We start from the raw sequence: 13,804 nt of genomic DNA, 5'->3' as shown, positions 1-13,804 counted from the left end.
CTTGTCCAGAAGGGAGGTGCTACTCGGCGAGGAGCTCAAGTTGCCTATCAAGAACATCCCCTGTTCTTGAGTCGGCGTTCTGCACCAACGCTACTACGTCTACACTGACGTCTTCACCAACTCAGGAGGCATCCATGGCGGCTCCCAACGCTGGTATAAGGTTGATCCCGCCTAAATTCGGCATTAGTAGATTGATTATGGTGTGTTCATGTGCTAATTATGTTAAACAGCAAAACCAACATTCGTAAGGTGAAAAATGAATCTCCATGTTCTGAGTAGGACCTTAATTGGACTTGCGCCTGATGGTACACTTGAATTTGTGGCAGGAGACGGCTGCTCGGAGGCTGGTTGGAGCAGAGCCAGAGCCAGAGGCGAGCGAAGTGCAAGCGACCAACACGCTGATCGGCGGCTGGTGGGTGGGAGGGTGCTGCGCAGCAATTCCTGATACGGCGCCAGTGCAGAGCGGGCCCCGCCGCGGTCAAATCATTGCGGGGGGTGTGGATCTCGAGGCATGTGGCGTGGGCCAGGCCTCGCAGATTCTGAGGCTGCCGCCTCTCCCGGCCCGGTCCCGGGTACTGTGCGCCTGCCTGCAGCTGCAGCAGGGCTCGCCGTCGTCTCCCGTCTCCTCCCACCTACGAAGACTGCTTTGTTCCCATCCGCCTCTCCGTACGGCGCCACAGCCACCGGTTCGTTACCTAACGAGATCCGCTGGGTATCGCCTGACGTGGCGCGCTCCGGGCGCCGCCGCCCGCAGCCGACGGACGGTGGCCGGCGACGAGGAGAATACGGTCAGGGCAGCCGCTGTGGCGCGTCAGAGAGAAACCTCCTTTTCTGCTGCTCGAAGAATATGTACGCAGAACAGCTTGCAAGTTGATGACAGGCGCAAACCGTAGCCTGACTGACAGATAACTATGAGGACAAACGCTTGGATCCATGCAGATGATTCCCTGAGATCCCTGACCCATCCATCCATCCCTGCCTAACCAACCAACCTGATCTCGATCCGTCAGCTGCAGGTCCGGAACTAAGGCCGTGTTTAGTTGGGGAATTTGGGAGGTGCCAAATTACTGTTACAGCACTGTAGCACACTGTAGCGTTTCGTTTGTATTTGTGAATTATTGTCCAAATATTGACTAATTAGGCTCAAAAGATTCGTCTCGCAAAGTACAACAAAACTGTGCAATTAGTTTTTAATTTCATCTACATTTAGTACTCCATGCATGTACCGCAAGTTTGATGTGATGGAGAATCTTCTTTTTGCATAGTGTCAAAGTTGGGAGTTGGGAGTAACTAAACATGGCCTAAGCAAGCAGGCCAAAGCATATCGAATCGAACGCGACAGCTCAGAGCCTCCGATCCGGCGATCCCCCACCGCCGTGGCAATGGCATCGCGTGAGCGCGCCCGTCACCAACAGTGCGCCGGCTCGGAGCATCTTGCTTCCCGGATGGGCAACCGCGAAAGATCAACAAACCACCACCTTTCTTCAGGCCGGACCAAACGAAAACGGGCACGTACGTGCGTGGCTCACGTATTGCTCGTCACATATTCTTGAACTTTGCATTGCCAACCACCCGTGCATCGGTGGCATTGGTCAAGGTCACAATTCACAAAGGTTTACACACAGATGCATGGCAGAAAGGTAATACATGTAATGGTCTAATGGAGGTTAGTGGCAACGGCATGTATCCTCCCTGGCTAGCCACATCATGACTGTTGAAAAGATTGCTTAGACAAAGATTAAAGGATGTTTTGCCTTGGCTGCATGGCAGGAAATGTTTGGTTACTCGTAAAGAAGGCATGGACACAAGTCCCAAACACTGTGTCATGGCCACAAGGCCTCAAGGCAAGGGAAGGGAGGAGTATAAAATAGTCGGTGGCAGCTGGCTCCAACTGTGAGGATCGAGAGCCTTGTTTGACCAGCACCAGCTGCCGGGAAGATGACAGCCCAGCACTGCACTGCACTCATCAGCAGCTCCACCGGTCGGGGGCAGCCTGCAGCTGGAGGAGGAACATGCAGTTAAAAGCGTCAGCAGCACACCTCACATTTTTCAATCCTCACTGCACTGTGCTGCAGTCCCTGCAGAGCCCGTGCTCTGCTCCCTTCAGTTACACCGCACCAAAGACTTTCAGCGGGAGCATCGATCACGGGAGCCAGGAGGAGGAGAGGCGGTCGCCGTCCACCCTCCCCCCTGGCATGTGGCGAAGAAGAAGAAGGAGAAGAAGCACCATGAGCCCATGACGTCGCTGCAGCCGCTGGCATTGAAGGAGAAGGCGCCCGGGTCATGAGTGCATGTGACGGGTGCCAGGGTAAAGACGGTGCCCGTTCCTCTGAAAACGGAGGCCTGAAACGGCCTGTCTTTTTGCTTTGCTTGCTTTCACCTTCACTCTCTGTTCTGAACTTCTGATACTCTCCAGTGCATGGTAGTGAAGTATTGACTAATGAAGATGCTAATCCTATGTAATTTGACAACGACGCTGCAAAGTGGAAGCAGAAATTAGCACTGATTGCAGGCTTAGCTCAGCATCATCAGCGATCACGATGTACGAGTCGAGCGGCGAAAGGAAAAGACAGGAGTGTGTTCCTTTTCTTTTCTTTTCTTTTCTTTTTCTCTCTGTCTTTTTCAGGGAAAGACGAGCAGCTGCTGCCGGTGCTCGTACAGCAAAGTGGATTCCGATCTCCTGTCGGGGTCGTAGGCTATTAGGGCCCTAAGGGTTTATTGTTTCTTTCCGTTTGTTTAATGTGAAAGACGGAGATATTTTTCTACCACCTTTCTTGGCTGGGTGTGAGGGTTGGAACTCGATCGATCGCCATTCGTCAACCACCGCTGCCCAACTCCAACCACTTCCCTTGGAAGAGATTGTCTGCACCTGGGCTCGATGGGCCGTAAATAAGCCGAGGAAACTTATACTAACCATCATGCATGATGGCCCAATGCAGACTGTACTCTTATGTAGTATTTCTGAAATTTCGAGCCCACACTGCAACAGTGATATTTTTCTCGCTCTCCTTTTCTTTTCTTTTTCTTTTCTTTGTGTATCATTTCGTGTCAGCTGACTGCTGACTTTAGCCATTAATCATCGTAGCACTGCGTTATCACATTAAATCATGTTAGTCAAAGAGAGATTCCGGAGCATCTCTTGTGAGTTCCAGAGTTGCTCTGTTTATAAACCGTACGCCATCAAACTGGGCCATCTTGTGTGCTGGTACACCATGAGCTGTCCTAACTAAGATTAGGTAAAGCGGGTGCCTGTACTAACTGCCTACTCCACATCTCTGTTTTGAGTTAATGTGTAGAAGCAATGGATTTCATCAAAGATCATGCGATGCTTGCCATGCATGAACTTGTAGATTTTCATTTTCTGCATTTCACAAACACGGAGTACTGAGGCCCAACTCAAGCTATGGTTACATGTATCGAAGGCTTGAGGAATGCCACAACCTTCGTTTCATATTCTACAAACTGTAGATATGATAACTAAACATAAAGAATCCATCCTTAGACCCCCTAGTCCGAAGCAAATCATGCACAGCATGTATGTGATTACAGTTTCGTTGCAGGCCCTGCGTCGGAGTGGCTCATCGCGTAAGACACCTGAAGCCTTTGCACACCCCCATCCACACGGCGAACAGCACCAGGCACAGCACCACGTCCACGCCGATAACGACCACCGCGTGGCGCCACCACGAGCGCCACCCGGGCCGCGCGCTTGCACGATCCGGTTGCACGGCGCGACGTTGCGCTCCGGCCCGCTGGTGCTCCTCATCCTTCTCGCCACCGGCGTCCGCAGCGCACACCGGCGCCAGCGGCAACCCCACCCGCGGCGAGTCTCCGGGAAGCGCCGCCGCGTCCCCCGCGCCGGAGCTCGCCCCCGCCGCCACGGCCCGCAGCAGCTGCGCGAACTGCCGCGCGACGGGGGCCACGGCCTCGTCGCGCAGGCGCTTCCTGGGCGCGGCGTCGCACGCGTCGCGGACGCGCTCCAGGAACCTGACCACCTCGTCGGCGCCCGGCGTCGGGTCCGCGGCGGCGAAGTACGTGCGACCGTCGCCGGCAGAGAGGAACGCGAACGTCCTCGCCCCGGCGACGGTGTGGTGGTGCCACCGGTGGTGCTCCGGGGCGTGGTCGAGGCAGAGCGCGGCCAGCGCGAGCGCCGACTCGGCGTCCTCGCCAGCCGCGTTGGTGTGGAAGTAGGAGATGCTGCTCCTGTTGCCCCTTGACGTCGCGGCCACGCAGAAGAAAACATCGTCGACGCCGTCTTCCGCGCCAGGGACGTCGCCGGCGGCGGTGTCCTGCATCCCGGCGCGCTGCGCCTCCATCGGCTCACGACTGGCGAGAATTCTTGGCTCCGATCGGCGGCGCGAGGTCGTGCACGGTCAGTTGAGACACATGAACAAGTGCTCTTGTGCGTGCTTGTGTGACTTTGTCATCGAATCGCTAAGGCTGTAAAGCTCGCAATGCTCAAGGAACAAGGACAGCTTCAAATCCAGGTGCAAAGGCTGCAGCTGGGATGAAAAAAAGCTTGGAGGTAGAAACGGTGCAGAAGAAAGCTGCTGCAGCCTGCAGTTGCAGTACTTCAGCTGGACCGGAAAAGAGTATACCTGGCAGAGATGATGTGTGCTTTGGTGGCCAAGGAATATACAAGAAGGGAAGGAAAGAAGTCCTAGGTGCTAGGTCAGTGGAGGAGCTGGGGTGCACCACAAGTAAACTTAGGGGTGTTTGGATACCTGTTAAAGTTTAGCACATGTTATATCGGATGTTTAGATGCTAATTAGGAGTATTAAACATAAACTAATTACAAAACTAATTGCACAGAACTAATTGCACAGATGAAGTCTAATTCGCAAGACGAATCCATGATTTGACAATGTGGTGCTACAATAACCATTTGCTAATGATGGATTAATTAGACTTAATAGATTCATCTCGTGAATTAGCACAGAGGTTCTGCAATTAGTTTTATAATTAGCTCATGTTTAGTCCTAATTAACATCCAAACATCCGATGTGACACTGCCATTCTGATGCATGGCTTCAGGTGTGGTTCTGACCTTGAAGAAGCCTCCAAGGACGATGGTAGGGTGTACTTTCTGCTGTAAAATCCTGGTTTCAGGATAAGATAATTTTGGGTCAGGTGAGTCAAAAAAACAAGGCCTTGTTTAGTTAGGGAATTTGGGAGGTGCCAAATTACTGTTACAGCACTGTAGCACACTGTAGCGTTTCGTTTGTATTTGTGAATTATTGTCCAAATATTGACTAATTAGGCTCAAAAGATTCGTCTCGCAAAGTACAACAAAACTGTGCAATTAGTTTTTAATTTCATCTACATTTAGTACTCCATGCATGTACCGCAAGTTTGATGTGATGGGGAATCTTCTTTTTGCATAGTGTCAAAGTTGGGAGTTGGGAGTAACTAAACATGTCCCAAGTGCCTTAGTGGCATGCACTCAACTGCCAACTCCCATTCCTTTCCCCCCTTACCAGGATGGCTGCGCCTGCCTGTTCAACATAGTAGGGTAGTAGGTTCGCAGGAGAGTAATGGAATGGCATGGTTTAGTGAAGCAACGATGAGGAGACAAGTTGCTTGTCATCACTTAGCACAAGCTTAGTTGGTGGTAGTTCAGACAATGACCTTGTCACTTACGAGCATCACACATAAACTGATAGGTGGAACAGCACTAGGTCCCCTTTGGCACGGCTTAGGCCAAAGGGCTCCGGGCAATCTCGTCTTCCCCTCTCACCTAACGCAAAAAATAAAGGGCAAAAGCCAACTAAGATCTCACTAGCAGTGATAGATGACACACGGGCTTATAATAATTGCATAACCAGTGTTAAAATAAACTTGTGCCAGACTACAACTGAGTTTTCTACCATTTAATTCACTTTCAATCAGCAAATGTCAACACAAATACTTATTGATGAAAGTCTACATTCAGGAATTTTCTGTTGGTCCAGCAGTCCATCCCAAATGAGTTAGATTCATTTGTGGCTGGCACTAACACAATAGTCTCAACTCTCCTTTTGTGAATATCTGCTGGCTTCGGAATTTTGAAATCAGAGTACACAACAGGATGATTTTAGCTTTTAAGAAATACATGGTAGTCTTCTTCTGAAGATCTAGAAGATATAATAACCATATTTACATGCATGAGCATGACTACGATGTACTACAATCTAGACGCTCCTGAGATTCTGAGGCATCAAGAAGCTATGTCCACCTGGCTACTCTCTCAACATACATTCTTCGGTTCTAGTAGGATGGGTACATGATTGGCTGATTCGCAGCTCCTTGTGCGAAGGCATTCATAACAGGACCTCTGTGGGCGATGTTCAAAACAGAACCAAATTCCTGCCTACTGTAATCATATGTAACATTGCTTACCTGGCCATGGCCGTGTACTGGTCCTCCTGATAAAGCTAGTCATAAGAGCAAACAAATGATCATCAGGTTTAGATTAACAGCACCCTATATGTCTGGCACATGTAGTAACAGGCTGATGAGGAAAGGATCTCACCTTGAGGGTGAACACCATATGGATAAGGAGTGGGAGAGAAACCATAACCTGCAATCCTGCCGTTTACCACTGGATATGCTGGGGTATGAGACACAGGCATATCACTACAATGCGCGAATTGAGTCTGTTTTGGTAACGGTATAGGGTTGAGCTTAGGCATTACTGGGTTATTGCCATTTGAAGACGGTATAGGATTGAGATTAGGCACTACTGGGTTCTTGCTGTTTGAAGAGGGTTTCTCGTGACCAGCAATCTGTGAAAAGTATTGAGAAAATAGATATATGAGCCTGCTTATATCTGAACAAATAATCAGACCACTAGCACATTTGAAAAAACAAATGGAAGTTTACTATGAACTCATAAAAATTTTAATGTTTCAGCAGATAGTGTGACTGATAACACGAACAGCTATAACTGTCCTACAGGAAGGTAAATCACAGTGATCCTGTAAGTACACTTGACCATTGTAGACTATTAATAAATTACATGCAACCATGCAAGTAATGTGTTTGGATAGAATGTGATAAAACGAAAACCTACCACGAATTTAAGTGTTTTACCATTGACCCGAACAAGTCCTGAAAAAAGTTTAACAGCATACTGGGCAATTTCCTCAGTTTCATACTCAGCAAAAGCATAACCTTTGAGACGATTGTTCTCCTTGTCACAGGGTATATGTAGGTCCATTATGGGACCTGCCTGAATAAGAATCTCATACAGGATTCTTTTAGATACCTTCTCATCCAAATTACCTAATGAAAGGAAAACAGTTGTGTTAATAAAAAATATATATAGTTACTTAATCAAAACAACACAATGCAACTGCCTGGGAGGTCTAATACAACCTAGCTATGAATTGCCAATAAGTATGTCACTCAAAAAAACATTAAGTGACACTAGTTTGAAACTCAACAATGCAATAGCACAGTTGGCTAGAGCATGCAAGTTTCAGTAATATGCATTATTTAAAATGTCAATTGTCCACAACACCACAGCCATATACAATGGTTACACCACACTAGTAGTTAGCGAGTGAAGTTAAATAAGCTCTGCAGATTCTGATAGTTTGATCACCTAGACATTTGTTGTCTGTAGTCAATCAAGATGATTAACAACCTAACTGGATACAACAGCTGTTTCAATGACGTGAACAGGAGCATTGCCACTTCATGTTTAGTGTGTGAAAAGTTTTAGAGCAAGACCTCAATTGACACCGCATTGAACAGAGAACTACTAGCAGTCTACAGACATGGTGACATTGAAAACTTGGAGATCTTCCTGCGGACAAATTACAACCACAAAGGCCTGACGACTCAAAACAGCAAGAAAAAGCCACCAGATCAACAGTCAGCTGCTACTAACACTAACAAGCGACTCGGTGACACAACATAAGACGTCCATAATCAGCTGCAGCCCAGACAAGATTAAATCACAAACAACCTACAACCCAAACCAATAGAAGTAAAACGAACCCCGCATCTAATGTTTGTATCCTTAGGTTACTGCTACTGCACAATCTGTGTGTAATAAGCAACGAATAAGCAAACACGCACGAAACACAGAATCGCTCGCGCAATCTAATGCACCACATTTACGCAATCTCTCACAAGACACGCAAGCACCTGTGCCGATGATGTGGGATATTAGAAAAAAACCTAAAGAGTCCGGGAGCCCTACGAACGGACTGGTATCTAAAGGGAAGGGGGATCACGAAGGCGACGAGAGCTCTCACCTATGTAGACCGTGCGGCCGGGGTTCCTCGCCATGCGGACACAATCTCGCCGCGGGGGCGGGGCTAGGGGCTACGAGCACTTCTCGCACGGTCGCGCCGCAACCAGCGAGAATGCGAGATGCTGGGAGGTGGGGAATCTGCTATGTCGCGCGAGGGCACTAGCAAATCAGGTGGCGGCGGCGGAAGCGGAAGAGGCACGAGTTCGCCGGTTACGGCGGCGGCCGGCTATTTGTGCCTGGAGAGTCGGGAAACGGCGCGGCTACCGATCCGACGCGGAGACGGCGGTGTGGGACCGGGTACGGGTAGGCGGGCCCCTTGCGTCAGTCACATGTGTTAAACGAATCCTACACCGATCGGGTCAACTGGTGACTTGGTGGGGACACAACAGCGGCCCAAGGGACCGCGTCGCTTCGGGTGGTAGATGACGTGGCGGGTCTCGCGTGGGCGCACGGGATTGGCTGGCACGCGTGGCGTGCGCTCCGTGTACCAACCGCAAACAAACGTGACGTGTGCGTGCTACCCGAACCGTTACAGTGCGCCAATATGCGGTCTATCTACGCTAAGGGGGTGTTTGGGAACACCGTGTTAAAGTTTAACACCTGTCACATCGGATGTTTGGATGCTACTTAGGAGTATTAAACATAGGCTAATTATAAAACTAATTGCACAGATGGAGTATAATTTGCGAGATGAATCTATTAAGTCTAATTAGTCCATGATTTGACAATGTGGTGCTACAGTAACCATTTGCTAATGATGGATTAATTAGGCTTAATAGATTCATCTCACCAATTAGCATAGGGTTCTGCAATTAGTTTTATAATTAGCTCATGTTTAGACCATTTAATTAGCATCCGAACATCCGATGTGACACTGTTAAAGTTTAGCACCTTGTATCCAAACACCCCCTAAGAATGTAGTACAGTTTCAAATTTTTAAATCCGAGTATAATTGTCAAGATTTGCGGAATCATTACTCACATGGAATTCGCATAAATCCACAAAATCCGTATCTTTTGCCATATATCCATATCTTTTTGTATCATTCTATTCATTTTCCAAATTATTAACTACATGTAAGGTATAATTTGAAACACGTTGATACTTATCGAACGCTGAAATAAGGTACACGTCTCACATGTAGAATTACCGATAGGAGTGTCTTGCAAAATTGGCTTCCTCATGATCTAAAATCAGGCTAACACGGTGCCCCCACATGCAGAGAGTTAGGGGTATTTGATTTCTCAAGCGTTCTAATCAGGAGAACTAAATATGAGTTAATTATAAAGTAATTGCACAGATAGAGGCTAAACCGCGAGACGAATCTATTAAGCCTAATTAATCTATCATTAGCAAATGGTTACTGTAGCAGCACATTGTCAAATCATAGACTAATTAAATCATAAACTAATTAGGCTTAATACATTCATCTCGCCATTTAGCCTCCATCTGTGTAATAAATTTTGTAAATAGTCTACGTTTAATACTCCTAATTAGTATCTAAATATTCGATGTGATAGGTGCTTAAAAATAAGGCCTTGTTTAGTTGACCAAGTTTGGAGGTGCCAAATTACTGTTACAGCACTGTAGCACACTGTAACGTTTCGTTTTTATTTGTGAATTATTATCCAAACATTGACTAATTAGGCTCAAAAGATTCGTCTCGTAAAGTACAACAAAATTGTGTAATTAGTTTTTAATTTCGTCTACATTTAGTACTCCATGCATGTACCGTAAATTTGATATGATATGGAATCTTCTTTTTGCATAGTGTCAAAGTTGGGAGTTGGAGGTGAGGCTAAGCGAGGGAGTCCTTACCTGACCATTTGAATTTTGAAAACGAAGGAAGGACGGAATAAACAACACGAAGAAGCCAAGCAATCGAGGCGATCCACCTCAGCACAGGCTGGACGGACAGATCGCACGATTCACAGTGCGAACGGGAAGACGAGCGAAGCCGACAAGATCTCGCGCTGAACAGCACAGAAGCCATAAACGCCTCCCCCTCCTCTTCCTCTCCCCTGATGGAGCTCCTCCGGCCGTTTCAAAACCCCCCTCCTCCCCACGCCCGGCGCCACGCGGCCCCGTCCCCGCACCCCAGTTCCCCACCCCGCGCCGCCACGCGACGGGCGCCGTGGTTCTGATTTCCGACCGTTGCTACTCGGTGCCGGCCGGATTCCTTCGGCCCTGACGCGCGGGCGGGCGCGGATGTGAGGGGAGGCCGGGAGTGGGAGGGAAGGAATGCAGAGGTCGCGGAAAGCCCTTCTGCGGAGGACAGCGGCGGCGGCGGCAGCGCAGGAGCAGAGCGCGGGGGCGGAGGCCGCCGCTAACGGGAGGAAGAGGCGGTTGTATGGCTTCTCCGCCTCCCTCGTCGTCGCGTCGTGGGTCGCCGTGCTCCTCCTCCACTCCCTCGTCGGACATGGCGACGGTCAACGAGGTATAGGCCAACTGCCCTCTTCTCTCTCTCTACCGTTTCTCAATCCTTCTTGAAGAGTCAGCCGCGTTGCTGCTTGCGTGTTGGCGATCATCAGGCGCAAACCAAATGCCCCGGCTGTTCGGTGGAGTCGATCGAACTGCGCAGCGCGATTGAATTCTGTCACGACTTGGTAGATCCGGGTGCCTTGTTGCATGATTTCTGAGTACAAGTCGATGGTTGTTAAGACTACCTAACGAAAATTCCACGTCTTTGTTTCATCAAGTTGCTAGTTTTTCTTGTATTTTAAAAGAATGGGATTACATCTGTGCTGTCTGATTTCTGCAGATGGAGGAGGCTCTGCTGTCGCTCTTACTGTCGTCGAGCCTACCGTGAATGAAGGTTCTGTTGATCCTGTTGTACAGGGGGAGCATGGGGAGAATTTGGCCGTGCCTGGTGATACTTGTGTTAGTACTGACGAAAATGTCGTGCTTTCAGAGGAGACACTGATGCAAGCAGATCAGCTGTGCTCCAATGATGAGGTGCAGAGTGAGAACACTGAAGCTCTAACCAAAGATAGTCGGATTGAGCTTTCAGGAGATGAGGGTGGGAGTCTTCCTCAGACAGATCTTGGTTCTGGAGTTCAATCAGGGGCAAAGGCAGAGAGCGAAGATTTGCCGAGACCAGCAAGATTACCACGGGTTGTCCCTCCTGGCCTCGATGAATTCAAGACGAGAGCAATTGCTGAAAGGGGACCTGGTGTTTCCAGTCAACCTGGAAATGTCATCCACCGGAGGGAACCTAGTGGGAAGTTGTATAATTATGCCGCAGCATCTAAAGGGGCTAAGGTCCTAGAATTCAATAAGGAGGCTAAGGGTGCCTCAAACATCTTAGACAAAGACAAAGACAAGTATCTCCGCAATCCTTGCTCAGCAGAGGGGAAATTTGTCATCATAGAGCTTTCTGAAGAAACCTTAGTAGATACAATTGCAATTGCAAATTTTGAGCACTATTCTTCTAATCCGAAAGAATTTGAATTGCTGAGCAGCCTGACATATCCCACAGAGAACTGGGAAACACTTGGAAGATTCACTGTCGCAAATGCCAAACATGCTCAGAATTTCACTTTTCCTCAGCCAAAGTGGGCTAGATATTTGAAGCTGAACTTACTAAGCCATTATGGTTCTGAGTTCTACTGTACTCTCAGTATGCTTGAAGTGTATGGAATGGATGCTGTAGAGAAGATGTTGGAGAACTTGATTCCAGTTGAGAACAAGAAAACTGAACCTGAGGACAAAACCAAGGATCCAGTGGAGCAAATACCTTTGAAGGAGCCTAGCGGGGGAAAGGAATCTGCTGAGGAGCCCCTTGATGAAGACGAATTTGAACTGGAAGATGATAAACAAAATGGTGATGCACTGAAGAATGGTGCTAATGATCAAGTTTCAGAGACAAGGACACTTCAGGCTGGCAGGATTCCTGGAGATACAGTTCTTAAGGTGCTAATGGAGAAAGTTCAATCTCTTGATGTGAGCTTCTCTGTCTTGGAGAGGTACCTAGAGGAGTTGAACAGCAGATATGGGCAAATATTTAAGGATTTTGATGCTGATATTGATAACAAAGATGTTTTGTTAGAGAAGATCAAACAGGAGTTGAAAAACCTTGAGAGCAGCAAAGATAGCATTGTATGTATTTTTTTTTTCTTACTTAAATTTTCATTAAGCTATTGCTAACTGACAACTCTGTTTCTAAAGATATTTCTTGGTTTCAGGCGAATGAAATTGAAGGGATCCTCTCATGGAAGCAAGTTGCTTCCTCGCAACTAAATCAGCTGGTCCTGGATAATGCTTTACTCAGGTCTGTATAGTTATGGTCTTCCTTTTGCATTTCCTCTATAGCTATATTTGAGTTCATGATGTACCAACTTGAGTTGCTTCAGTGTGTCTTAATCGAATAGTCTGGTACATTTTCAGCTTCGCTAATCATGCTGTCGTGTCTCTGCAGATCGGAATTTGAAATATTTCGGCAAAAGCAGACTGACATGGAGAACAGGAGCCTTGCTGTTATATTTCTCAGTTTTGTTTTCGCTTGCTTAGCTCTTGCTAAGCTGTCTATAGGCCTGATGTCCAAATTTTGTAGATTCTATGACTTTGAAAAGTTCCATAATGTAAGATCCGGGTGGCTCGTGTTGCTGCTGAGCAGTTGCATCATAGCCTCCATTTTGATAATACAGTAATACAAGCATTCATCTCCACAAAGTTGCAGCTGTAAATTGTAGTTACAAAATTAACTATACCCCTCTTTCAAATCTCAGGCAATTTTACAGTGCAGTTTAGAGGTCATTTTAAGCAAGCAGCAAACTACTGGAACTAGATTATTCTGTTCCTGTTCCACCTGGTCCAGAGGAATGTAGAAGCAAATCTACCTGGGAAGCATGTGCAGGCTTCTGGAGGCTAGAGCAGTGTACTTCTTTGTTTATTTGAGGAACCAAGGCATGGTCCCCATAAGGGCTTTCATCATGTTACCATATATGATTGGCATGGAGGGATGGTAATATACTAGTATCCTCCATCCATGGGCATTGTGCAGTGCATGTTCTTCATCTGGCTCCCTGTCTTGTGCACATGGCCTCCACACTGGATTGCTTGCAAGGCATTGTTCCGTTGGTTTCCAGCAGGAAAGGCACCATTGATAACTTCATCTTGCAGTGAAGTCAATGCCTACAATACTCCACTATATGAACTGAGATCTACTCCAGCACAAACCTGGAGCTCTTCTGAGTCTGTTGAGAGCTGAGAGTTGAGACACTGGCGACTTGTGTAAACAAATTCAGAAGAGGCCATCCATGATGGTTGACAAATTTCATGTTTATTATTCAGAACGTGGCAGAAGACGTCAGCTGCATCCAAAATATTATCCATGATCACTGGTCAGCTGATTAGGTGTCCAGAATCCAGCTGCGTGGCTTTGGCCGACCATGTTTATTGTTTGCATGAATTTTGCTTGATCGCCTGATTGATATCATTCGGTGACCACGGGACTGGACATCCCATTGTGACAAGTGTCAACCTCAGACCCTCGGTAAAAGCAGTCGTTGATATTGAGTTCTAACTTGTCTTCCAACTAGATGTACTAGCTTTTGTTCTATG

General features: G+C 47.6%; 3 protein-coding genes across 4 annotated transcripts; 1 reads left to right on the top strand and 2 right to left on the bottom strand.

The window, feature by feature from the left end:
* Window positions 1-3,313: 3,313 nt before the first annotated feature.
* LOC101754910 (phytolongin Phyl1.1-like) lies at window positions 3,314-5,234 on the bottom strand. The gene is made up of 2 exons (XM_004972212.3): window positions 5,048-5,234; window positions 3,314-4,724 (listed from the first exon to the last, which is right to left on the bottom strand). Exon 2 carries the CDS (start codon window positions 4,314-4,316, stop codon window positions 3,579-3,581), a length of 738 nt encoding a protein of 245 aa, XP_004972269.1. The 5' UTR covers window positions 4,317-4,724; window positions 5,048-5,234; the 3' UTR covers window positions 3,314-3,578.
* A 570-nt stretch (window positions 5,235-5,804) lies between these two features.
* Window positions 5,805-8,528, bottom strand: LOC101782990 (spliceosome-associated protein 49). 2 transcript variants are annotated; one of them, XR_215305.4, is made up of 5 exons: window positions 8,244-8,528; window positions 7,052-7,263; window positions 6,675-6,764; window positions 6,512-6,589; window positions 5,805-6,413 (listed from the first exon to the last, which is right to left on the bottom strand). XR_215305.4 is itself a non-coding variant. In XM_004970711.4 (4 exons), exons 1-4 carry the CDS (start codon window positions 8,275-8,277, stop codon window positions 6,247-6,249), a joined length of 666 nt encoding a protein of 221 aa, XP_004970768.1. In that variant the 5' UTR covers window positions 8,278-8,524; the 3' UTR covers window positions 5,805-6,246. The 2 variants fall into 2 exon arrangements, 1 of the variants encoding a protein (XP_004970768.1); XM_004970711.4 differs by having other exon boundaries at window positions 6,512-6,764; window positions 8,244-8,524.
* Window positions 8,529-10,210: 1,682 nt separating this feature from the next.
* LOC101780430 (SUN domain-containing protein 4) lies at window positions 10,211-12,997 on the top strand. The gene is made up of 4 exons (XM_004970704.3): window positions 10,211-10,679; window positions 11,004-12,340; window positions 12,427-12,512; window positions 12,660-12,997. The coding sequence occupies exons 1-4, from the start codon at window positions 10,484-10,486 to the stop codon at window positions 12,889-12,891; spliced, it is 1,851 nt and encodes a 616-aa protein (XP_004970761.1). The 5' UTR covers window positions 10,211-10,483; the 3' UTR covers window positions 12,892-12,997.
* Window positions 12,998-13,804: the final 807 nt, after the last annotated feature.

The sequence above is a fragment of the Setaria italica genome, chromosome V (assembly GCF_000263155.2).
Source record: "Setaria italica strain Yugu1 chromosome V, Setaria_italica_v2.0, whole genome shotgun sequence".
Lineage (NCBI taxonomy): Eukaryota > Viridiplantae > Streptophyta > Magnoliopsida > Poales > Poaceae > Setaria > Setaria italica.
Note: the sequence above shows the minus strand (reverse complement) of the source record. Positions and strands in the feature narration are given on the sequence as shown.

Bases quoted from the DNA above. Each gene is read 5' to 3' on its own strand.
- LOC101754910 (XM_004972212.3), bottom strand. From the start codon at position 4,316: ATGGAGGCGCAGCGCGCCGGGATGCAGGACACCGCCGCCGGCGACGTC.
- LOC101782990 (XM_004970711.4), bottom strand. From the start codon at position 8,277: ATGGCGAGGAACCCCGGCCGCACGGTCTACATAG. The intron at 7,264-8,243 runs GTGAGAGCTCTC...TCCTTTCATTAG, and splicing joins CGGCCGCACGGTCTACATAG to GTAATTTGGATGAGAAGGTA. The intron at 6,765-7,051 runs GTAGGTTTTCGT...TACTTTTCACAG, and splicing joins GTAAAACACTTAAATTCGTG to ATTGCTGGTCACGAGAAACC.
- LOC101780430 (XM_004970704.3), top strand. From the start codon at position 10,484: ATGCAGAGGTCGCGGAAAGCCCTTCTGCGGAGGACAGCGGCGGCGGCG. The intron at 12,341-12,426 runs GTATGTATTTTT...TCTTGGTTTCAG, and splicing joins AGAGCAGCAAAGATAGCATT to GCGAATGAAATTGAAGGGAT. The intron at 12,513-12,659 runs GTCTGTATAGTT...GTGTCTCTGCAG, and splicing joins CTGGATAATGCTTTACTCAG to ATCGGAATTTGAAATATTTC.